This window comes from Lynx canadensis, chromosome F2 (genome assembly GCF_007474595.2).
Source record: "Lynx canadensis isolate LIC74 chromosome F2, mLynCan4.pri.v2, whole genome shotgun sequence".
NCBI classification, from domain to species: domain Eukaryota; kingdom Metazoa; phylum Chordata; class Mammalia; order Carnivora; family Felidae; genus Lynx; species Lynx canadensis.
In genome coordinates this window covers 11,501,915-11,527,426 of record NC_044320.2, presented here as the reverse complement: position 1 = coordinate 11,527,426, position 25,512 = coordinate 11,501,915, and the positions used below count along the sequence as shown (strand labels likewise).

The window sequence follows — 25,512 nt, the reverse complement described above, 5'->3', positions numbered from 1 at the left end:
TTGCAATTATATTTTGCTTTGGTTAAACGATCGGTTTTGGATACTCTAAAAATATGATTGTTGGGGCGCCTGGGTGGCTCAGTTGGCTGAGCGTCTGGTTTCAGTTCCGGTCATGATCTCACAGTTCGTGAGTTCAAGCCCTGTGTTGGTCTCTGCACTGCCAGTGTGGAACCTGCTGGGGATTCTCTCTTTCCCTCCCTCTCTCTCTGTTCCTCCCCCACTTACACTCTCTCTCTCCAAATAAATAAATAAACTTAAAAGATATATATGTATGGTTGCTATACTACATACATGTGCAGATTTATGGCTGGAAGAAACAAAGGGCCACATACAATACAAAACCTCAGCAGTTCAAACATCCTAAATACTGTGATACCCTGAGTAGAAAGTGTTCCGTATTAAGATTAAATATCTCCAAGCACATATGATGTACATAACTTACAATCATCACAATTAAAAAAAAAAAGTTTGAAACAAAGCAGTTCATCAAATATTTACTCAACATGAACTGTGACTCAGGGACATATAAAGTGTGTGCGTGTGTTATAATGGACATTTACACAAAATATATTTTATATGTAATTTGTCCTCACTGAAGAGATTTAGGAACCAAAAAAACAAAACAAGACAAAAACGGAGATGTGAGCTAACTTTCACAAGATCTGTGTATTAACCCTAGAGGAGAGCAAGGCGCCACCCAGTGGACAAAGAAGTTTGAAACCAAACTTAACTCCAGTTTGGAGGGTATGTCCACGGCCGGCTGTTTTCACATCAGTTTCGGTGTGCTGACGGGGTTTTGGGAGAACAGGAGAACACCCTGAGGCATTTTGCAGAGGGCGAATGCTCAGCTGTGTGTCTGGCCTATGCCCAGGTGTTCACAGCAGGTGCCGGTTCTAAGCATCGCTCCTGGGCTGTGATGTTGTTAAACGGTTTGTAGATTCCCAGCTGTGTCAGCGTTTTCCCACACCATTGCTTTGCACTGCGCTCTCTTAGTTGACATTGGACTCACCAGGACATTCTTCTCATCAAAGAGTAGGGCTGAATTCTGGAGAAGCCATTTACTCACTAGGCTGCCTGAGGTCATTATTCATGTTTCTGACATAGGGTCCCTCATCCATAAAATTAAAATATAACACCTACACCTACAGGGGTGCCTGGGTGGCTCAGTCAGTTAAGCATCTGACTCTTGATTTCGGTTCAGGTCATGATCTCAGGGTTTGTGGAATCAAGCCCTGTGCTGGGCTCTACACTGACAACACAGAGCCTGCTTGGGATTCTCTCTCTCCCTCTCTGTCTCTCCCTCACTTGCTCTCTCTCTCTCTCAAAATAAATAAACTTAAAAAAAAAAACTACTTAAAATATGGGGCACCTGGGTGGCTCAGTCGGTTGAGTGTCCGACTTCGGCTCAGGTCATGATCTCACAGTTCGTGGGTTCAAGCCCCACATCAGGCTCTCTGCTGACAGCTCAAAGCCTGGAGCCTGCTTCAGATTCTGTGTCTCCCTCCCTCTCTGCCCCTCCCCTATTCATGATCTGTCTCAGTCTCTCAAAGATAAATAAACATTAAAAATTAATAAATTTTTAAAAACTACTTAAAATATAACTCCTACATAAAAGTCCATGATAATACATATGAACAGTCAGTCAGGTCTCCAGAATACAGTAATTACTACTCAGTGTGATGGTTAATTTTATGTTGCCAACATGACTGGTCCATGAGGTACACAGTTTTTGGTTCAAGGTTATTCTAGGTGTGCCTGTATGTTTCTGGATGAGATTTGAACGGGTAGACTGGTAAAGCAGATTATCTTCCCCAACGCAGGCAGGCCTCATCCAGTCCACTGAAGTTCTGAATGAAACAAAAGGTGGAGAAAGACTTGAGTTCACTCTCCGCCTAAGTATCTTTCAGCTGGGACGCTGCTCTACCATCAGACTCTGACTTGCACTCCTGCTTCTAAGGCCTTTAAATTCAGACTGGAACTATACCATTAGTTCTCCTGGGTCTGTACATCTTGGGATTTTTCTTTTTATGAATTTTTTTTAAGTTTTTATTATTTGAGATTTGAGAGAGAGCACACGTGTGAGTGGGGGAGGGGCAGAGAGAGAGGGAGAGAGAGAATCTCACCCAGGCTCCCCACAGTCAGTGCAGAGCCAGACATGGGTGGGGCTCAAACACAAACTGTCAGAACATGACCCAAGCCGAAGCCACGAGTTGACACTTAACTGACTGAGCCACCCAGAAACCCCTTAAAAAATTTTTTATGTTTATTTATTTTTGAGACAGACAGGGAGACAGAGAGAGAGACAGAGCGTGAGTGGGGGAGAGACAGAGGGAGGAGACACAGAATCCCAAGCAGGCTCCGCACTGTCAGCACAGAGCCTGACACGGGGCTCGAACTCACGAACCATGAGATCATGACCTGAGCCAAAGCCAGACACTTAGCTGACTGAGCCACCCAGGTGCCCCTGGGACTTTTCAACCTTTATAATTGCATGAACAGATCCCTTACAATAAATCCCTTTAGAAATATAGATATATAGACAGAAAGCTTATTGGTTCTATTTTTCTACAGACTAATATACTCAGTAAAGTTTGTTCAGCTTTTCACTTGATTGTAAGACAGAGTCCAGAAGTCTAATTTTTTTTAAAATCGGAAAGCCAAAAAATAAAATCAAAGACATTTCCCCAAAAAAAGTAAGCAGAAAAAGAGGAGAATATTCATATTAAAGTTTAGAGGGTTAGTCCAAACATACAACATCTGAAAAACAGGAGTTCCAGAAATAACAGAGACACAATAAAAGAAGGAAGATCATCCAAAAAATAATACAACAAAGGTGAGGAGACCAGAGGAATGTGTTTCCAGGTGAAAGGACCAAACAGGAGGCATAATTTAATGGGTCAACATATACCACAGAACATAAGTGCGAATTATCAGGATACCTGCCTCAAAAAGAAAAGCATGGGGGCGCCTGGGTGGCTCAGTCGGTTAAGCGTCTGCATTCAGCTCAGGTCATGATCTCATGGTTTGCAAGTTCAAGCACCACATCCAGCTCTCTGCTGTCTGTGCAGAGCTCACTTCAGATCTGCTGTCCCCCTCCCCTCTCTGCCCCTCCCCCACATGCACCCGCTAAGATAAAAAAATAAAAACTTTAAAACAAAAAAAGAAAATCATGCATATTTCTAAAAAAGGAAAACAAAAGTCATTTTCCAAGGAATTTCAGCTTAGATTTCTATGTCCAGTCAAAATAATGCTCAAGTGTGAGAGTAAAAGAGAGAGGTCTTCGGATATGTACGGTCTCAAAAAATGTATCCCCACAAGAGACAGAGAGGGCACCCAACTGTCCTAGTAATTAACTGCTACAGGAAAGATCTGGAGTGAGGAGGAGGAGTCTCCCCAACAGTAAACAATGGATATTACCTTAGGTATTGGGATGTGAACATTTTACGAGGATGGGGGAAGGAGGAGTGAAGGGTTGGGGAGGGGGAAGAGTAGGAAAATGAAATCCTTATCACCAAAAGGAGAAAGTGACTGGATATACTTAAATCTGGAAAAAAAATTAAATCATTGCAATATAAACACAAAACCAAAAAACAGGAAGGCAAATACTGGAACAAGAAGGAAAAAGAGCAGCACCTATAAATCAGGATCAAGGGAGGTGAGATGGGGGCGGGGGGTGCTGAGGTCTCTGATCACATGCACGTGGGACCATATCGCTTTCTAGATCTATTTGAGGTTTTTTTTCTCATTTTATTTTTTATTTTTTGAATTTACAACCAAATTAGTTAGCATATAGTGCAACAATAATTTTGGGATAGATTCCCTAATGCCCCTTCCCCATTTAGCCCACCCCCCCCCACAACCCCTCCAGTAACCCTCTGTTTGTTCTCCATATTTAAGAGTCTCTTATGGGGGCGCCTTGGTGGCTCAGTCGGTTAAGCGGCCGACTTCGGCTCAGGTCATGATCTCGCGGTCCATGAGTTCGAGCCCCGCATCAGGCTCTGTGCTGACAGCTCAGAGCCTGGAGCCTGTTTCAGATTCTGTGTCTCCATCTCTCTGACCCTCCCCCATTCATGCTCTGTCTCTCTGTCTCAAAAATAAATAAACGTTAAAAAAAATTAAAAAAAAAAGTCTCTTATGTTTTGTCCCCCTCCGTTTTTATATTTGTTTTGCTTCCCTTCCCTTACGTTCATCTGTTTTGTCTCTTAAAGTCCTCATATGAGTGAAGCCATATGATTTTTGTCTTTCTCTGACTAATTGCACTTAGCATAATACCCTCCAGTTCCATCCACGTAGTTGCAAATGGCAAGGTTTCATTCTTTTTCATGGCTGAGTAATACTTCATGGTATTTATATACCACATCTTCTTTATCCATTCATCCATTGATGGACATTTGGGCTCTTTCCATACTTTGGCTATTGTTGATAGTGCTGCTATAAACACGGGGGTGCATGTGTCCCTTCGAAACAGCACACCTGTATCCCTTGGTTAAATACCTAGTAGTGCAATTGCTGGGTCGTAGGGTAGCTCTATTTTCAGCTCTATTTCTTGAGGAAGCTGCATAGTGTTTTCCAGAGCGGCTGCACCAGTTTGCATTCCCACCACCAGTGCAAAAGTAGATCTATTTGAGTTTTAAGATCACATGTACATGAGACCACATTGCCTGGTTTCTCTCTCCAGGGTCAAGGCCAGGGAGAGGGTCTCAAAGTGAGAGAGAAGATGTTGACTCTGCCAGAGGGCACCGTGATCGCCTATAAGAAGAAGCAGCTGATTTTCGAGAACAATGGCTGGGGTAAGCAGAGGCTGAAAGGGGAAGATGGGGAGGGGGCGTCCGCTTCTCCAGAGAAGAGAAAGAGAGGGGAAGGGCCAGCAGCTCACATCCACTTGCTGCTCTGTGCAGCAGGCCGAGAAACACCTCCCCACTGTGGGGGCACACACATCCCACCACCAAAGCCACCTCCCAGCACGGCTGACTGACAGAAACACTGCTCCGGGAAGATATAGTCTCCCGTGTGGACGGGGACGAAGGGGGGTCCGGCGTGGAGGTGTCCTTGGCACCAGGCCAAGGGCAGCCCCAACCCCATCATCTCCATTCATTCCAGTGTCCACTCAAGCCGCTCTCAGCAGCTGGCCTGGGGGAGCCACAGGGCGCTCCCCAGGGTACCCATAACCTCGGGAGAAAGCCCAGGAGATAGCCGCAGGATCCCAAACAAACCGGCAGACACAATGCCCCAGGAACATAAGGCAGGGTTGTATCTACATCTCTCCCTCCCTCGCTCTTGGGCCTCAGTGCCCCAGCACGCGCACACACTTCGGGTTCTGACTCCACATGGGCAAACCATTTGCATCAAACAGCAACTATACCCCTGGATGGAATGGTGAGCGCTGGGGACACAACCAGCCTCCCCCAATTTAAGTCCCAGGAAGAGGTGAGCCTGATACAGCTAGGGTCCAGCTCCTCAGGGATCAGGGGATGCCATTTCCTTCTCCCCCCCACCCCCAGACATGCACGTGCGTGCGCACACACACACACACACACACACACACACACACATTCTGTCTATAATATCCTCCCTCGAACATCTTGTCTCAGCATTTCTTAGGTGCAGCATGAAATCACCCAGGAAGGGGGCAGGACTGGGAGCAGACAGGTGAGGGAGGAGACCTCACGAGAGTAAGACTAAGGGCACCAGACAGACAATCCTACCCAAAGAAGGACGGACAAAGCCAACTGCCTTTACCTTACAGAGGAAGTTCTCCAATGTCAGCACAGTGATCAACCCAGGTGCTTGTTCAAAAGGCAGGCTCCAGGCTCTCTTCAGAGAGTCTGATTCAGAAGGTAGAATTAGGTCAGGGGCTCTGAGTTTGAGCCAGCATCACAGGTGAATCTGGTGGAGGTGTCCCCTGGCCACACTGAGAAAAGCTGCCAGGCTGGGTGTGGAGGAGGAAGCCTGGGGGCTACGGGCAGGGGCTGGAAAACAGTCCAGCAGGATTAACCTCAGCTCTCCTGGCCTGGCTTCTTCCCACCCAGATATCCTCATCTCAGATGATGACACGCAGAAAACCTTTCCAGAAGGTGAGTTTCAGAGCTGGACAGGTTCTCTGCCTAGACGCAGGCCCTGCTGAGCACTGACCCCCTTCGGATGCTAGTAAGGGCTCAGCCCCCACAGACCCACAGGGAAACCTTTCCAGCCAAGCGTCTCCATCACCTCCTCCTCTCCCCTGCCTTTGACCTTGGCACCGGCCCCTGGCCACAGTTCCCCTTTGAACTGTGAGGTGGGGTTGTGGGTGTGCTGCCTAAGGTCTCCATATGCCTAGGCTCTGAATCAACTGAAGGAGTGAAAAGAGGTAAGAAATCTGGGGGAGGAGGAGGCGAAAGCTGGAAAGAGGAGGGAGAGGTTGGGATGAGGAAGGGGAGAATGGAGACTAAGGCTTTGTGAATGAGCACTTCTCTTTCTCTTTCCAGAGAGAATGCTACGAAAGGTGAAGACATCAAGTGAGTGGGTGATTTTAGAGACAGGAAGGTGGGACTTGATCCCTCCATGAGGCCACTTTGCACAAACGCCCCACACAGTTGCCTCTGCTGTCCATGCCTGAGGCAGGAGGATCTGGCCTCTGGGCAAAGGGCAGGAATAGATGGAAAGGAGCTGGGGGGGGGGGGGGAGGCAGGGAGCAGAAGGCCAGAGAAACCAAATGTCTTCAGAAGCTAACTCTTGGTGGGGGTATAATTTCTCTTTTAGTTGCTGTGAACAATGGTCCCCGGTACCCAATGAGTATATCTGATGTAAGGAAGCCTCTGGATCTTGTGCTGCACTCACCTGGTAAGCAGGGCAGATTTCCCCGGCCTTTGCCACCACTGCCCTAGGGACTGGCTCTAGTTTTGGTGGAATAGGAAGGATCCAGGAAGGCCAGGAGGTGGAGGGATCCATCCGAATTGGGGCAGAAAGAGGTCTAGCAAGAGGGAGGAGGTGATGAGAGGCCAGAACCCTCCCAAGTGTCTCAAAAAGCAAATTTGAGCATGAGAAAAGAGATGATTCCTTGTGATTCTCTTTCCAGGAAGAATACAGAGAGTCCTTTGGCAAGGTGAGTGTTTATTAAGAGAGAATCCAGGGCTTCCAGGGTAGGGAATTGCAGAGCTGAGAGCCCTGACTGGAGTTTCCATGCAACTCAGAAAACTGAGGTCTACTTCCAAACTTACACTTTGGTCAGCTCCACTGATTCATTCCTTCGTTTGTTTGGGCATACCTGCAACAAACTTTTATTAAGAACTTACTGGGCAACAGGCATTATTCTAAGTACTAGGGATACAGCAGTGAACCAAACAGAAATGCCTGTGTCATTGCACGTCCGTTCTAGTGACCTCTCACTCAGCAGATCATCTTGAGTGCACCCAAAGTCTCCTCAGACAAGCAGAGAGCCCCCAAATCCATTCCTTGGTTAATTCCATATGGATATAGATGATACAAGTAGAATTACATTATAAGAAGGATGGCTCAAGTCTTCTACCTGGTACTACTCCAAGCATTTTATATACATAAACTCATTTAATCCCTCATAACATCCCCATTTAACAAACGTAGAAACTGAGCCAAGAGCTCAGATCCTCATCTCTAAGAGCCCAACCACAGAATCCATGTTATTTTAGACATGTCCCAGAAATAAGCACCTGGTCATTTTCTTCTACTTCCCATGACCCCTTTCCAGAATCTCCATCTCTGCTCCCTGCATTCTGCTCCCCTCATTTCATAGCACTAGGATTGTCTGTTTTCTAGTCTATTATTTCTAGCCTGTTCCCAGAGCTCAAACATGGCATCCATAGAGATGCTCTGGGTTGATAAAAGGGTTCATATTTGATGGGGAGGGGCTTATCATCCCAGGAATGTTGTAATCAAAGAATTATACCCATTTTTGGTTTGATGCTGACGCCTGAGGGCAGATTTCAAGCAACTACATGAGGAGATTTTCCAGGAAATGGAGGCCTTGGCCCAGCTCTCAAAGGACACTCAGGATTCTATATTCCATACTATCCTGAACATGCTTGGGAACCGAGAGGCTCTGCAGAACCTCACGGACACGGTGAGGAGTTCCTAAAACTACCTAGGGCTGATCAAAGTGGTAAAAGGGGCAGGTTTAGGAAATATGGCTATCAAGATACACAGGGGAGGAGGGATGGGGCAATGCCAGGGGAAAGAGTAGGCTGTCAGCAATCTGGGACACTGGCCCCAGGCACAATGACAAGGCCAGGGGCCAAATATTGGGGCTGCTAGGAATCCCCTGGGACAGGTAAAGAGCCCTGACCCTCCCACCTTGGTTGATCACTTACAGACTTAAAAGACACAGGCAAAATTATATACCAGTAGTAGTTGTAGTAGTAATATCTTATTACTAATAATGTGGGTCTCCTATAGCTGGATGGGAGCCCCTTAGATCTTTTGGATGACTTTGGGGGCACAATCCTAAATGAGATGCAACCGGACACAAGAGACCTATGGATCCAGGCAAGATTCCACATCATCTACCTCCTTGAAGCCATAATGGGTAAGAATGATCTGGGGGGAAATGTAGGAAAGTCACAAGTTTGGCCTTCAGACCTCGTGAAAGCTATGGGTTAGACGCCATCTCTCCAAAACCCTTCAAATATCATGATCTTCATCCTCACATATCCCCTCTCTGAAATGTCCAGAGGGTTTAGTGAGATAAATTTTCCACGTGAACAGAGAAACAGTCTGAGGTCTAGAAAGTGACCAGCCCAAGTTCATCCAACAGATCATTATGAGTGGAAGATTCCAGGCTCCAGCCTCAGGATCCCATCCTCTGGACCACATTATGTAGCATTCTGGAGGCATTCCAAGAGTAGAAGGAGGATTTTCCAGTAAAGTGAACTTGACCTTCAAAGTCCAATGGGTGACTCCTCTGCCTCAGAGTTCCCCTCTCATAGGGTCTCCCAGCTCACAGTGGAGAGAGGAAAATCTAACCCTTCATCACTTTCTTTCCCCAAATGTCCCCCTGTTCCCAGTGTTGAGTGACACCCAACATGATCTGCTGGCCCAGTCCATGGAAAAGAGGATCCTGCTCCAGCAGCAGAAGCTGGTGAGATATTCTCAGGGGCTAGCGTCCAGGGAAGAGGGGGAAAGAACCAGAGTTAAGAATGAATCTGAGGAAGAAGAGATGATGCAGGTTTCTGCCAGGGAGACAGGATCCTGCTCTGGCAACTGGGAAATCCCTGGCTGCATCTCCCTCTGGGCAACAGGCCCAGTGGGTATGAATCTATCAGGAGGGTCTCTGTTTCCATGGCAACCCCTGCTGACAGCCCCCACGGTTCTAAAATAGCCATGTAAGAACCCAGGTTTGGGAACCCAGAGTCCCTGAGTCATATCCCCGCTTTATATACACAGTTACCATTTGGGAATTGCTCTTCTCTCTCCACATACACATATTTAAGGATATATGTGTGTATAGACATATGCATATACATACACACACACTGCATACATGTATGGATATACACACACATCTAATTCCAAATGCCATATTCTGTAAGGGAAATGTTAATAAAATCATTTAGCAGCTGAGGAAACAATGCTCAGTGATTTCCAATAATGTATCCACAATTACACTGACCATAGGGCATGACCAGGACATGACTCTGGGCCCTCTTGACTCCAAAGCTTTTGTCCCTTTCAGTTACCCTGCATGACCCTCTTGGGACAAATTTTCTCTTCCCGACCTCAAATGCTGACGTGTAACATCTGATACTGGTTATTCTAGGTAAGGAGCATCCTGGAGCCCAACTTCAAATACTGCTGGGACATCCCCTTTACCCTCAAACCCGAGCTCCTTGCCCCACTCCAGGGTGAGGATTTGGCCATCACCTATGGCCTCCTGGAGGAGTGTGGGCTGAAAATGGAACTGAATAGCCCCAGGTCAACCTGGGATCTGGAAACCAAGCAGCCCCTGTCTGCCCTGTATGGGACCCTGTCGTTGCTGAAGCAGCTGGCAGGCAGTCCAGAGAGGCCTGGCCCCACTCCAGTCTATGCTGAGAGAGTCCCTGATGAGCTCAGGGGGGGGGGTCTAGGGCCACCACGTCTGCCGTTCTAGGCAGGATGGAGCCAGGGATCGGTGGAAACTTGAGAGAATGTTCTGAGGTGATAGAAATATCTGTATCTTGATAAAGGTTTATGCAATTGTCAAAACTCATTGAATAGTATCTAAAGATGCGAGCCTGGGTGGTTCATTGGATGAGCATCCGACTTTAGCTCACGTCATGATTTCACAGTTTGTGAGTTTAAGCCCTGCTATGGGCTCTGTGCTGTCAGAGCCTGCTTGGGATCCTTTGTACCCCTCTCTCTCTGCCCCTCTCCTGCTCATGCTCTCTCAAAAATAAATAAACATTAAAAAAAAATGTGAGCATTTCACTATCTATAAATGCTACTCCAAAACAATGTAAAAATATATTTGCTCTAGTTAACAATATGCATTCTGAATTGTTTGGGGTGAGGCTAACTGATATCTGTAACTCACTTTGAAATGCATCAAAAAATAAAATAATGAACAGAGAGACAGATCATCACCAAGATTAGATGGTAAAATGTTAAAAATGAGAGGGTTTTTTTTCCATTCTTAAAACATTTTCTTATGTCCAGAATTGCTTCAAAAAATTAACTCCCCAAAATTTGTACCTCTGAATTGATCATTATGTGTGACTTTTCCAAATTATGCTTTTTGAGCTATTTTCAAAGGAACACTGAGGGACGCCTGGGTGGCTCAGTCGGTTAAGCGTCCGACTTCAGCTCAGGTCATGATCTCACGGTCCGTGAGTTCGAGCCCCGCGTCAGGCTCTGTGCTGACAGCTCAGAGCTTGGAGCCTGTTTCAGATTCTGTGTCTCCCTCTCTCTGACCCTCCCCCGTTCACGCTCTGTCTCTCTCTGTCTCAAAAATAAATAAACGTTAAAAAAAAATTTTTTTTAAATAAAGGAACATTGAGAGAACAAAAAAAATAAAGGTCTTAGAAATTAAAACTATTATGACATAAATAAAAAATCCATAGAAAAGATCAGAAGGTAAAGTTGAGGAACTTTCCCAAAAAAGTAGGGTAAAAAGTCGTAAGATGAAAAATAAGAGAAAAAATAAGAAACATAGAAGAGCAGTTTAGGAAGCCTAAGAGCCAGATAAAACAAGCTCCCGCCACCAAAAAAAAAAAAAAAAAAAGAGAGCGAGAGGACGTACACACACACACACACACACACACACACACACACAAATGGAAAGGAGATCATCAACAAAATAAATCAACAAAATCTCCCATAACCAGGATAGGAATTTCTGGATTTAAAGAGCCAATCATGAGGTGCCTGGGTGGTTCAGCTGGTTAATTAAGCGTGCGACTTCGGCTCAGGTCATGATCTTGCGGTTTGTGAGTTCGAGCCCTGCGTCTGGGTCTGTGCTGACAGCTCAGAGCTGGAGCCTGCTTTGGATTCTGTCTCCCTCTCTCTCTGCCCCTCCCCCACTTGTGCTCTGTCTCTCAAAAATGAATAAATGTAAAAAAAAAAAAAATTTTTAAAGAGCCCATCATGTACCTGACACAAATGGATGAAAATGGGCCCATACCAAAACACCTTTTTGTGAAGTTTCAGAATATGCAGAACAAAGTAAAAACCCAGGAAAAAGAACAAAGTTCATTTACAAAATGAGTGACTTTACCCAGTTTTTTTTTAATGCTTATTTATTTTGAGAGGGAGAACACAAGCAGGGGAGGGGCAGAGAGAGATTACGGGGACACAGGATCTGAAACGGGTTCTACGCTGACAGCAGAGAGCCCAATGTGAGGCTCGAACTCGAAAACTGAGAGATCATGACCTGAGCTGAAGTCAGAGACTTAACCGACTCCAAATATAAGAATGCCTTTAAACTACAGCCAAACAGCAAGTTAGACACAATGAAGCAAAGACTTCCGACATTTCGATGTAAAATTATTTCCAACTAGAAGTCTACATCAAGTTTGAAGGTAGAATAAGGCATTTTCAGACAAAGAATTTTAAAATTACTATGTTCTATTTTCAAGAAAATATAAGAGGACGTGATACAGTAAAATGAAAGAGACCCAGGAGGAAGATGTTAGCTACAGGGAAAAGAAGATTTAGTTGTAGAATAGAGACAGGGGGATTCCCAGGATGGCAGTAATGAGGCCAGAGGACAATAGTCTCCATCTGAGCAGATAAGGAAGCCTCTGGGAGAGGAAGTCTTCCAGGAAGAGGAAATCATAGAATATCTCAAATCTGGGATATTAGTATAAGATTTAAGGAACTGGCAGTTTGAATTTAATTAGATATAAACACATAGAAAATAGAAGGAAAAATAAATAATGACAATGAGAAATAAAACAGAAACCCTACAGGAAAGGAAAAATAATTATGGTTTATTGATATCTGTGTAGAGTTTGCATAGTCATGATTGTGATGTCGCCCTATTGGGAAGATAGGGATAGGACTTGTGTGTGGTATAGAGCAAAGGGGACCCTAAATCCTCATCTTCCCTGGTGCAAGTCCATGGATGGTGCCTACAACTGAGCAAGCTTATTATTAAGAGATGTCAGACACAAATGGCCACACGTTATATTATCCCAATCACAAGAAATATTTAGAATAGGCAAATCCACAGAGACCAGAGGTACATCAGTGGTTATGGTGGGGAGGTTCTTTGGGGGGTAATGAAAATTGTTTAGGGTGCCTGGGTGGCTCGGTCATTAAACATCTGACTTTGGCTCTGGCCATTATCTCATGATTTGTGAGTTTGAGTTCCACATCAGGTGATTTTGAGACCCGCTTCAGGTGAGCCCCTCTTCTCTCTCTCTTTCCTTCTGTCTCTCTCTGCCCCTCATGGGATTCTCTCTCTTCCCGACCCTCTCTCTACCACTCACTCACTTGAACTCCCTCTCTCTCTTTCAAAAAGAAAAGAAAAGGAAAGAAGAAAGAAAAGAAAATGGTCTGAAACAGAGCATGGTGATGGCAGCACAATTCTGTAAACATACTAAAAACCACTGACCTGCACACTTTCGATGGGTGAACTATATGGTGTATTAATTATATCTCAAGAATGCCCTTTATACAAGAGATAAGAGGAAATTACCAAAACAAGGAATGAAACACACCAGCAATGGAGGAAAGTGGAGCTGGAAATGAGGTGGGATCTGAGGTTTAAAATAAAACTCAAATCTTTCAAAAACTTTTGCCTAATAGTTTTCTGAGGGGCACCTGACTGGTTCAGTCCCATGGTGAACATGGGACTCTTGATGTCAGGATGGTGAGTTCCAGCCCTACGATGGGGGTAGAGATTACATTAAAAAACAAAATCTTGGAAGGAAGGAAGGAAGGAAGGAAGGAAGGAAGGAAGGAAGGAAGGAAGGAAGGAAGGAAGGAAGGAAGGGGAAACTCACGTAGAACAATTTGATTCTTGTTTATTTTTTAAAATATTTGTGAGAGAGAGGGCGAGCAAGCAAGTGCAGACACAAGTGGGGGAGGGGCAGAGAGAGAGAGAGAGAGAGAGAGAGAGAGAGAGACATAGAATCCAAAGCAGGCTCTAGGCTCTGAGGAGGTCACAGCCTCAAGCCCACAAACGCTGAGATCATGACCTGAGCTGAAATCAGACACTTAACCAACCGAGTCACCCAGACACCTTACAACAATTTGATTAAGTTACATGAATATATGGCTTCGATTAAAGAAAGCAAGCATAAGTATTAATGTGAGTCCATATGCCCTTACTGAAAGCTGGAAGATCGCCCCCATGTAGGGCTGAAAACCCTATGGCGCTGGGTATGGTTTCTAGAGAATTCCTGCATGGGACTCAGCCTGGAGGCCTGGACGGCCTGCCACTGTCCTTGGTACAGCCAGCCGGGGCCTCAGGTAAGCATGGGGAGCCAGGGACCCCAGGTCCTGGAGGGGTGGCTGGACAGGGGGCGCAGGCAGGGGGATCCCTGCAGGAGGACGGGCCTGCAACCAGGTCCACAGCTTCTCCCAACCTCTCCAGGCCTTTCCTTCTTGGGCCCTCTATCCTTTGGAGAGCATCCCACTTCCCCTCCCCAAATCCTAGCTGCTGCTGCCCCCAGGCGGTCCCGGCAGGGTCCTCTTGCTCACAACACAACTTCAGCACCAACTCCCCAGGTTCCCCCACTGCTACCCCTAGGAGAGCTCCCTAGGTGAGCTCCCTAGGCAAGCTTGAGCTGATGCGCCTCTGGGTGCCCCCTACAGGCCCGTCAGGGGGCCCAGTCGGCTCCCACTTCCCCAGGCCGCGGTCAATCTCCGGCACCCCTTCCTCTGTGGAAATATCAAATATTATCATTTAAGGCTGTTGTTGGCCCACTGCCAACAATATGTATGCTTCTCTTTGGCTTTAAGTTGGATAGAAAAGAAAAAAAAAAAGACTACTGACATAAAGATGAATATATTAATACTGTGTAGTAAGCCATTCTCTTAGACCTACAAGCTTATTTCTTTCTTCTGATTTTAAAGTAAATTAGGTGTGCCTGAGTGACTCAATAGGTTAAGCATTCAACTCTTGGTCTCGGCTCAGGTCATGAGCTCATGGTTGGTGAGTTCGAGCCCAGCATCAGGCTCTGCACTGACAGTGCAGCGCCTCCTTGGGATTCTCTCTCTGCTCCTCCCGCATGCTTGCGTTCTCTCTCTCTCTCAAAAATAAACAAATTAAAAAAATAATAATAATAAAGTAAATTAAAACATTTTTGTGGGCCCCCAGGCACCTTGCCTGATAGAGAAGCTGGCCCCTCACTTGCCTCCTTTCCCAGGGGCTGAAGACAAGGATGGCCCCCACAGGGCACTAGAGCCTGTGGTCACACTCCCCTGGACTGTGGTCATAAGCTCCTCAAGTCTCCCCTTTCCAGGGGGCTGTGAGTGCTAGTCCTAAAACACATGCACTGGTTCGCAGTGTCGCTGCCCTGCTCACAAACCTTCAGTGCTCCCAGGCCTACCTCAGTAAGGTGCTCACACAAATGGCAAAGGCCATCAAAGACACAGGAACAAAATGCTACAGGGGGCCCAGAGGAGGGGGAAATAGAGGCTCACATTAGATGCTTCTACCCAGAAAACTCATGCGTGCTAAGAGGAGGGAGAAGAGAAAGGAAATCTCTGTACCCTTCCCATGCCACCCCCATCTCTTCTCTCCCTCCCCCCACCCACCTGGGTCCCCACTACCTCAGAAAAGACAGCAAGGCCAGAACACCCAGGGTGACAGCTTATCAACATCTACCATGTGGTATGTACTTTACAAACATCAACATTGTTAGTCCTCATAACAGTCCACTAGAGGAAGTATTGTTATAGATAATAATTATCTCTATTTTATATAAATCTGGGTAAATTTCTACTTCACAGATGAGGCAACCAAGTAGCAGGGGGATTTAGTTCCCAAGGGAACACATGTTCTAAAATTAAGAGAAGGGAGTCCTTGGCCCTGGAGCTCCTCCGGGTCCCATGCCCGCAGGAGGGAAATGATTTAATGGGTATTTTGGGGGTGGTTTTGACCATCTGTGATTTCTACCCACCTTGCTGACTTCAGAACCCAGCCCTGGGAGAAATCTGCTCAGGGCTCCCCATTCCTCACGCTTCCGTTCATGATTCAGTCCAGCTGACGGCATTCACCAAGGTCCCCACAGCTGTGTATGACACCTGCCTCTTCACCCCTCCAGAAACGTATCGTCCCTGTTTGCAAGGGACACTAAGAGTGTGGTCAGAGAACTGGCCAGGAGAGGTGAGCTGGTGCCTGTCGACAGCTTGAACAGCACCCCACACTTTCTCCCCTTCTGCCTGGTGAGGAAGAAGCACAGATGTGACCCCTGGCTTGGGACACGGCCCTCATCCCCACAGAATTCTCCCTCATGAATGCACTGGAGCCCGCCCGCCCCCCCCCCCTGCCCCCACCAGGTACTTTCAGGTGGGTGGGTGCTCTTGGGTGGCAGATTGCCACGAAAAAGAGATTCATGTGACTGAGAAAGATGACACCCTCCGCCCAGACACACAGACCCCGGTCTGCCTGGCCAGGAGCATGCCACAGACACCCATCTTCCATGTAGGGGAAGGAGAAACCTATTTTTTTCTTCCTCCTGTCCCCAGCTGTGTTAAGAAGTAATGATAATTTTAAACAACAATAATGTTGTTTAAGGGATCAAGTGCTTGCTGTGTGCCAGGACCACATTGGCAGCTCCTCGGTTAATCCTCAAAAGACCCCTGGGGGAAGACCCTGCCATTCTTCCCCTGAACACCCTCCCACCCCGGCTTTTCTAGATGGGGAAACTGAGGCTCCAAGAGTTAGTGGCTTGCTCGGGGTCACTCACACCCAGCCAGTAAGTGGTGGAGGCAAAACTGGAACCCAGGACTGAGGCCTTAGCCACACTCAACCCTGCCTCCCTTGCTACCTGGCTCCACTCTGGACCTCTTCCCACGGAGGTGACCCGGAGCCAACCCATCCAGATCCAGGAGATGGTGGCAGGAGCCACGATAGGGGCCATCAGTGTGAGCCCCGGGCTGCCGGGGAAGGAGACAAGGAGCAGTGGGGTGACCCAAAACTCCACACTGACCGTACAGACACTCACGGCTCCCCCTCTCACCCGGGAGACTCTAACGGAGAAGAGAGGAGAGTCGGGTGGGCCAGCCAGGCAGGCCGGGCTCTCCTGGCTGAGGTCTATCTGTGGGCAGGGGCCCTCCAGGCTGGAGTAGGAATCAGGAGGCAGGAAAGGAAAACCCCAGGCTCTGACCAGCTGGAGGCCTCAGGCAAAGCCCCTCTGAAGAGTCCACTACTAGCCGTGAGTCCAGGGGCCCAGGGACGGGCTTAGGTTACGTCAGAGATTTCAACCCAGACGTTTTAGGGCCAGGAAAAACAACAGCCATGTGGCAGCTGCCGTACGTGAGGCAACAGGGCGTGCTGAAGACTGGGGCAAACCAGAGACACAGGCCTGCCTGATGCTGAGTGATGGCTGCCAGGGCTATTGCCAGGCAGGAATGTGAGCTTGGTGGCACCGGTTTCTTTTTTCAATTTTTTTTTTTTTGGCAGGGGGGCAGAGAGAGAGAACCCCAAGCAGGCTCCATGCTGTCAGGACAGAGGCCAACACAGGGGCTCAATCCTACAAACTGTGAGATCATGACCTGAGCTGAAATCAAGGGTCAGATGTTTAACCGACTGAGCCACCCAGGTGCCCCTTGGTGGCACTATTTTTTAAGAGAAGCCAGAAATCAAGATTTTTATGCGAAACCTACCAATTTTATGTGAAAAATTCTGAACACCACATGAGCCACATAAACATAAGCCTCTTGTCCAGTTCAGTTTGTAGAGGCCACATGGTAGCCTCTGGTCTGGACATTTCTTTTTTAATGTTTATTTATTTTTGAGAGAGAGCACAAGCAGGGGACGGGCAGAGAGGCACGGGGAGAGAGAGAGAGAAAGATGCAGAATCTGAAGCAGGCTCCAGGCACTGAGCTGTCAGCACAGAGCCCAACACGGGACTCGAACCCACGAACTGTGAGATCATGGCCTGAGCCGAAGTCAGACATTTAACTGGCTGAGCCACCGAGGAGCCCCTGGACATTTTAAACCTTGTAGGAGACAGATGTATCACACTTCCCTCAGCTTCTCTACTTTTCCAACCACCCCCAAGTGACCTTAAACAAGCAGTCCCCAGGCCCAGGCCGCCACACCAGGGGAGAGACCCTCCCAAGCCCCACCACTTCTCGCACCCTGCCCCTACGCGCCCTTGCAGGAAACTGAGGGCTCTGAAGCCCTTGTTCCTCAGGGAGCCGCAAAGCCAGAAGAAGGAGAGCCTGTATGTGGTGACAGGCCATGGAGAACACGCGGAACACCCTTCTTCAGAGCCTCAGCAACGCAGAGGGAGCGGGACAGCTGGCCTTCCTTGGGCCGGGCCATGCAAAGGTGCAGGGTGTGCCTTGGGGCTGCTGACAGCCACCGAAGAGCTCCCCTTCCAGCCCAACTCCTGCCAAACGGCTGCCCCACTAAGACTCGCCCCCTCTAAACACGAATGGGCTTCCCAGGTGCTTGTGTTATGGTTCTCAACTCTGATAAAGGTTAGAGTCACCTAGAAAGCTGTTTTGGTTTTTATTTGAAAATGCCAGTGCCCAACACTGCCCCTGCCAAGTCTGTTTTTTAAGTTATTTACTTATTTTGAGAAAGCAAGCACGTGTTGGGGGGGAGGGGCAGAGAGCGAGGGAGAGAGAGGATCCCAAGCAGGCTCTGAGCTATCCACACAGTGCCCAACGGAGGGCTCCACGCAGGGCTCGATCCCACGAACCGTAAGATAATGACCTGAGCCGAAATCAAGTCTGATGCTCGACGGCTGAGCCACCCAGGTGCCCCCCTCCCAATTCTAGTTTAACTGGACTGGAAGAGGATCCCCTTGCTCAGATTTTTAGAACTCCCTCAGGTGATTCTATGTGCTGCCAGCATTGCTACCACAGTCTAGGGGGTTTACATCAGCTCTGGAACCAGGGGTACCTAGGTATGAATCCCAGTCCTGCCCCTGGCTAGCCGTGTAGCCTTGAGCCAGTCACCTGACCCTCCGAGTTTGCTGGCTCCAGCCCAAGAGGTTGGGCTGCAGAACCAGGGGAAGATTAAATTAGGCAACAGTGTGAGGAAGGTGCCTGAGCCACTCTAAGGCCCAGATCTGCTCCTCACCAACGCAGTCCTTAGCTCATTTAGTACCTTTGGGCCTCAGGTCCCCACTGTGACACAGGAAGCGTGGGTCCCACACTAGCATCCTGGGGCTCTGGGACTCTCATCTCCCACAAATGAAGCGAGACCCAGCATCACAGTCAGCCTCACCTCTCACGGGCCACAGGAACGCAGGTGAGCAGGGGTCACAGATCGGTCCACCTCCAGCTGCCGTTGCTAAATACTTTTTAGAAGCTAGAACACAGTACAAAATGTTCTCTATAAATTTTTCTCATCCACTCCTCCTGATGATTCCGTAACGTTAAGTACCATAGATCGGGTTTTTGGGGTACAGAACCTGTAGCTCCAAGAGGTTAAACTGCTTGCTCGGGAGCACACAGCCAGCAAGTGCTGGGGCTAAAATCCAGACCTGGGCCTACCTGGTTCCAACATCCACGTGCTTAAAAGCTAGTTACACTGCAGCACTGCCTCTGAACACAGCAGATGGCTGGCCTTCTAATCAAGGGGTGAGATGTTAAAACACGCAGCCTTGCTCCACTTGGCAGTTGTGGGAAAGACAGGGGACAATGTAAGGGGAGGTGGGAGCAGCTGGGGAGCAGGGAACCACCTTGGGATTAAATATTTGCGGTTGATCTCTCACTACAGGTGACTCCAGGTGTGCCATGGGACTAGGGTCAGCGTAGCGTTTCCAACCTTCCCAGTTTGCCTGAGACTAGGACTTCCCTGGGACCCAGGACTTTCCGTGGGAAAACCAGGACAGTTAGTCACCCTAGTGGTAAGTGATGGGGATCCTGAAATGACAGTGGCTCTCAACCAGAAAAGGAGTCCTCTCTTAGGTCAAAGTCCAGATAGGAGCCTAAGGGCTGCAGTGGCAGACAGTGGTGATCAGAGACCTGGCTCTTTCTGTTTTGTCCCTCTGCCACCTCGGTGTATGGCTGTCACCTCCTGGTCCAAGACGGCTGCTCCAGCTCCACGTATCACGTCCACATTGCAGCCGGGAGGGAGAAAAGGACCGGTACACACCGCCTCCATTTACATCCCACTGGCCAGAACCTGGCCACACGGCCTCGTCTAGCTGTGGGGGAGCTGGATTCACAGTCCTTATTCAGGCCAGCCACATGCCAGGGGACAGGAGGCATTCTCTTACTGTTGTTTTCAATCTGCACTTTCCCTGTGGGAGGAGGGCGGGAATGCTGACACCAGGGGCACCACGTCAGGAGTCCCAGCTTGCGGGGGCCTCCACCTCCCAGGGCTCTCCCGAGCCACGTCACTCTCCACCTCCCAGGGACAGGGGAGGTCTCAGAGCATTTGGAGGTGATCCAAATGCAGGGCCTCAGGACTCCAGCTCAGCAGTTCCCAAAGCCAGCACTCCAAACTCTGGACAGTGCTTAACGACACCAAGTGAAACCCATTTCTTTACTGGGGGAAGTTTTTATCATGCCAACGCGTGTTGCTTTGACCCCAGAATGCCTTGGGTTTTTTTCTGGAAATATCTTGTGTGCAACATACTTTGCTGTCCTGACTGGGCCTGAGGGTCCCCCATCCCGTGCTGTGGGATCTTCCTCTCCACTCCAACCTCTAAAGCCCCTACGCTGATGACCAAGAGAGACCACGGCAGTCCCTCCTCCCTATCCCCTGTTCCTGCTGCCCCTAACCACCTTCCTGCAGGTTCTCAAATCCCGCGTGGACCTGAGGTCCTATTCTCTCTGCCCCCCTCCTAGATCCAGGGTCAGAGCCACATGGTCAAAGAGAAGACAGAGACCATCCCCCAGGGCACCATCTCGGCCTACAGGGTGCTTCAGCTAGTAATCAAAGAGAACTGCTGGGGTAAGTGGAGGCTGGAGGTCAGGAGCAGAGACACGAGTCTCCCTCTGGGAGAGCAGGCAGAGGGGCAGGAGGAGGGAGAGGGAGACCATTTCCCAGGAGCCTGAGCACTCAGCCAGCCAGGTCCACATTCTGGCAGCTGCTGCAAGGATGCGACGTGCAGAGAGAGGCAGCCCTGAGCTCAGCTGTCAAGGAGGGCTTACTACCCAGTCCGTGTCCCACTCGGCCCCAGGGTTTGGGGACAAGGGGGGAGCTGCACTTGATGGGAGGAAGGTTTGTGTCATCTAATTAGCACAAAGAATCTTGCAGACTGGTGGTCCTGCTCATCCCTGGCCCAGGGGTGACTGGTGGGAGGAGGGAGTTTTGCTCTCCCATCAGTGCTGCAGCCCAGAGAGGGGCTGGGGACTGAGCCCAGGGCAGGACAGCTCGGGTGCTCAGATCTGGCCTGCTGAATCTGAGGGTTGGCTTTAGCTGGGGGAGGAAGATTTGGCCACCCGCACCCTCTTGAAAAAAGCATGAGCTTAAGAGTCCAGTGCACTGAGGTTTGAATGATGGCTTTGCCGTCTGCCATCTGCATGGCCCTGGAGACGTTACGAAACATCTCCAGCTTCAGCATCCTCGTCTATAAAGGGGCTCAGGCTGCTACCCACAGAGTACTGTGAGGCCACAGGAGGAAAGCTGTGAGGTCCCTGGCTCTATGGCCAGTACACCGTAGGACCCCATTAACTGCTGTCTGTCTTCCTCTTGGGCACTTTCTCTTTTGCCCTACCTGTGCTCCCACACAGCTATTCTGTACCTGCCTGAAGGAAAGCTCGGTCAGAGCTTTCCTGTCTGTGGAGGTGAGTAGCCCTGCCCAGGGCCTGGAACCCAAGCAGAAGTCATCCCTTCCCACAGACAATGCCCTGACACTGCTCTTGGGAGTCCCTTCCCCACCACCATGTAGTCACCCCATGTCCCTCGGGGCAGGGAGGGCCATCTTCTAGGGCCCATGAAGCATGGGCCCTGAGCAGGGGTGAATGGGAGGGGAGTGAGGGGAAGAAGAGTGAGGTAGGGGAAATAGGGAAATAAGGACAGGACCCATGACTGCCACCCCATATGTGGTGGGTACTCAGTAAATGCTGGAGGGGAGGGGAGAGGGGAGGAGAGGAAGAAATGAGAAGGAGGCAGATGAAAGAATGCTGTGCTCTGCATCAGGCGGAAGCTTCATCAGGACGGGACTGTGACACCAGGACCTCCTGGTTAGGCTGAAGGATCTAGTCTGGCTGGCCCTGGGCAGGGAGCCTGGGCACAGAAACCAGTGGGGGCCTATAGTCTCTCTCCACAGGCCCTGGGTGAGGAGCCCAATTTCCAGGGCCCGCGAAGGCAGGTGGGTGCCCAGCTGCAGGACCCGGCCACGCTGCCTCCAGAGCTGCGGCACCTGCTGTGAGGTGCCCTCCAAGAGCTGCTCACAGCCCCCCAGGCCCTGCAGGAGCTCAAGGACATGGTAAGGGACCCATAGGCCAGACCAGGGCCTGGGGACTGGGGTCCAGGAAAGAGGGGAGGCACAGGGGAACGAGAGGCAGGAGTGGGACATGTTCTGGGTCTCAGCAGCACCTAACTATGGATGGCATGGTGAGGCTGGCCCTGGGGTGACCAGGCACAGCCCTGTGCCCGCTATTGTGTCAGACACTCCCTGAACATTTGCTCACTAAAACCCAAAGGAGGGACCTGGTTCAGCACTGCCGGCATCAGAACCCAGGCTCATTCCATCCTCACTGGCGTCAGAGGGGACACAGTGCCAGCAGATGGGGAACAGGAGCCTGGGTGGTGGGGTGCGGGGTCAGGGAGCAGAGAGGGAGACCTGCAGCCTGTCTCTCCCTGCTCCCCCTTGCCCCTGCCCTACAGCTGGAAAAGGCCCTGGACACTGGGGTGCTGGGACAGCTTGGTGGCCCTGGGGGCTTCATCCTAAGTACTCTCTGGAACCCCTCAGGCAGACTGTTGGCCTTGAAAGGCAGGGCCATCCTCTGCATTCTTGGAGCTCTCCTGGGTAAGAGGGATATACAAGGGGCTGGGGTGGGAGAAGAGTCCAGAGGGAAGGCCTCCCAAGGCCCCTGCCCAGCAGCCCTTGTGTTCCCGGTCCACACTCTCCAAGCGGGCCTTCTGCTGTTCACCCTTGCTCTAGACGGTCCCAGGCCATGCCCACTTGCATCTGATTCTGTGTCCAAGCCCTGCCAAAAGTCAGCATGGAAAAGCACAGCCCCCATTTCCTGATTTTGCTTGTGCATTAAGTGAGGGTAAGTGGCACTCACCTCGCAGGACACTCCAGCCCTTCCTTCAGCGATGATTTACTGAGCACCCAGTGTGTGTCAACAAGGCACTAGGAAATCTCCACTCTCCTCTTTCAGTCTGTAACAGAGACGGACATCACACCAATATAGACAGGGAATTGCCAACGGCATGAGAGTGTCTAGCAGAGGCCCTGCTCCAACCCAGAACGAGGCAAGGCTCACGGGAGGAGCCAGGAACAGGATCCCCACGCTGGTGGCCAGTGGTGTCGACAGAAGTACTGGGGCAGGCAGGACAAGGGGATTGAAGACTGGAACGGGCTATTCAATTGTCACCTTGGGAAGCTGGGATCTTCGCTTCCCAGAATTCCCTTCCCTGTATAGCTCTGGGTGAGAATCCTCCAAAAGAGGAACCAGCATGAGATTTGGGGGATGGTAGTGCAGCGGCAGCCATTCATCTCTGAAGGCTCCATGATGAACAGGTGCCGAAGTGCCCAGCAGATTCCCAGTATTTCCTCCCAACTGCCAGTGCTGCTGACCAGCAAGGCCTTGGCCCTGTCACCACACACAGAGAGGCCTCAGACCCCATAGGCCTCCATCAGCTCTCCCTTGATAGTCCCCTTACCACTGGCCTTCATGGCTTTCCACCTTGCTTCCTCTACTCCAACCACAGAACTCTCTGTGCTGGTGTTACTTGAACAATTCAGACCAGCTTCTGCCTCAGGACCTTTGCACTGCACATTCCCTCTGCCTGGTATACTCCTCCCCCAAGATATTCATGAGGCTAATCGAGTTTATTGTTTATCATTGGTCTCCCCCTGCCAGAAATGTAAGTGCCACAAAGGCAAGAGTTATTGCCTGTATTACCCATAGGCTTGGATCTATCAAACACATGTCTACACATCATAGGTGCCCAACATCCATTAGTTCCCTCCCCCTGCATGGATGCTCCATGGGCCTAGAAGGATGCTGTTTCCCAAGATTGGGCTTCATGTTTGGAAAGGCCAACCTGGGTTCTCGTCCTAGTTCCTTCCCGGACAGGATGAGGAACCACCATTATCCTGGCTAGTAACCACCTCACAAAGCCCTGTGTAAGGTGAAGCCCGCCATATACCCTTCATGGATCGTGTTTTAGGGAAACTGAGGGGGTGGAAGGGGTGGCAACTTACTCAAGACCACTCAGCACTTCCAGGGAAGGCTCAGTTCCCACCTTCTTGAACCTTCTAGGGAAGGATGGCCCCGAAGCTACCTAATGGGACTTCTCTCCACTTTAGGGTTCCAGCATCCCAGCCTTTCCTGGGCTTCCAGGGCCCACGAGGAGAGACACAGCATGACTCTGACGCTCGGTGGCCCTCAACTATCTCTCAACAGTGCTGAGTGACACCCAACATTGCCTGCTGGCCCAGGCCCTGGGCAGAGGGATGGTACCCCAGCAAATGAAGCTGGTGAGAGCCTCCAGGATGCTTTATCAGCCCTCACTCACAGAAGGAGCACTCCCTGGCTCTTACTCCTCAGCACCCAGGCCTGTGCAGCCTCTGCTGGGTGGGCCGCATTCAGTCATGCACGGGTTTATTCGTGGATTATGCTGAGCCCACCTCTGTGCCACCAGGCCCAATGCTGGGGCTGAGAATACAAAGGTGAAAGAGGTTCGACCCCTTGCAGTTGGGTTAAGGGACTGTGCAAACCAGCAACAAGAGACAGTGCCTGCTTCCGCTCAAACAGGTGGCTATGGCAACACCAACCACAGGGCTCGGGGGGCATTTCTCAGGCAGTTCATGACTGCATGGATGAAAAGCCAGGGGCGCAGTATCCAGGCAGAACAGCACCGGCAGTGGCTGGGAGCCACCGGGCAGTGTTGGAAACCGATGACTCCAGCCAGGGCAGGAAAGGCGGTGTCGGGGGTACACTACCTGGGTCCCCAATTTTGCCAAACCTCAGCTATGGTGGGGGATGCGGGAGCACTGGCCCCAGGCTCACACCCTCAGGGTGGGTTCCACTGACGCGGGACCCGGGAGACCGGTCTGTCCGTTCCGGATGCTTCCTTGCAGGTGGTGTGCATCTTAGAGCCCAACTTTAATCCGATGGAGGAAACAACCTCCTCCCTCCCACCGGAAGTCCTCTCATCCCTGCAGAATGCAGCCCTCTCCCTGAGCCTGGTGGAGAGCTGTGGACTGGAGATGCAGGGGTCCAGCCACTAACTCATGTGGGAGCCTGACCTGGTGCCACACCGGTCTCTATGGGTCCCTCGCAGGGCTGCAGATGCCGGCCGACCCCGCCGTGTAGGCCAATGCCTGAGAAGGGTGCCACGGCCTCCCCCAGGGTATCGGTCGCTCTGGGCCACAGCGGACTATGAGGCCCCACCAGGACCGGCTCACACACTCCCTTCCACCCCTTTCAGGACTGGTCTGCAGACATTAGTCACCCAGACCCGGGGGCGCAGGGACGCCGGTTAGTTTAGGGTCTCACCTTGGGCTGGGCCTGGGCCCTATCCACGAGCCCACCATGAGAGGCAGTAGAAGCTGGATCCAGAACAGCCCGTCTCCATCCACGGCCCCACCTCGGACAGCTGTGTAGCTCTGGGCAAGTTACTCCCCTCCCTGTGCCTCCTCCTCCAACATCAGCCCCTCCGAAATGGGGAGAAGAATCCCCAGCTCTGGACCGTAGCGAAGCCTTAAAAGTTGTACATAAGAGTGCTCACAACGGGGCTTGGCTGTCGGCTATTACTGTGTGAGGCGG

The 25,512-nt window shown here is 50.1% G+C and overlaps 1 protein-coding gene across 1 annotated transcript in view; it reads left to right on the top strand.

Moving 5' to 3' along the window:
• GSDMC (gasdermin C) overlaps nucleotides 1-25,059 on the top strand; it is a 29,603-nt gene extending 4,544 nt beyond the window's left edge. The window contains exons 4-16 of the mRNA XM_030304544.1: nucleotides 4,679-4,784; nucleotides 6,030-6,074; nucleotides 6,465-6,494; nucleotides 7,935-8,074; nucleotides 8,407-8,536; nucleotides 9,015-9,088; nucleotides 9,767-9,998; nucleotides 13,823-13,899; nucleotides 20,410-20,515; nucleotides 21,298-21,351; nucleotides 21,952-21,995; nucleotides 22,397-22,538; nucleotides 25,028-25,059. Of these exons, the coding sequence (XP_030160404.1) occupies nucleotides 4,679-4,784; nucleotides 6,030-6,074; nucleotides 6,465-6,494; nucleotides 7,935-8,074; nucleotides 8,407-8,536; nucleotides 9,015-9,088; nucleotides 9,767-9,998; nucleotides 13,823-13,899; nucleotides 20,410-20,515; nucleotides 21,298-21,351; nucleotides 21,952-21,995; nucleotides 22,397-22,538; nucleotides 25,028-25,059 (1,212 nt within the window). The remainder of the gene's footprint in view (nucleotides 1-4,678; nucleotides 4,785-6,029; nucleotides 6,075-6,464; nucleotides 6,495-7,934; nucleotides 8,075-8,406; nucleotides 8,537-9,014; nucleotides 9,089-9,766; nucleotides 9,999-13,822; nucleotides 13,900-20,409; nucleotides 20,516-21,297; nucleotides 21,352-21,951; nucleotides 21,996-22,396; nucleotides 22,539-25,027) is intronic.
• The last annotated feature ends 453 nt before the right edge of the window (nucleotides 25,060-25,512 follow it).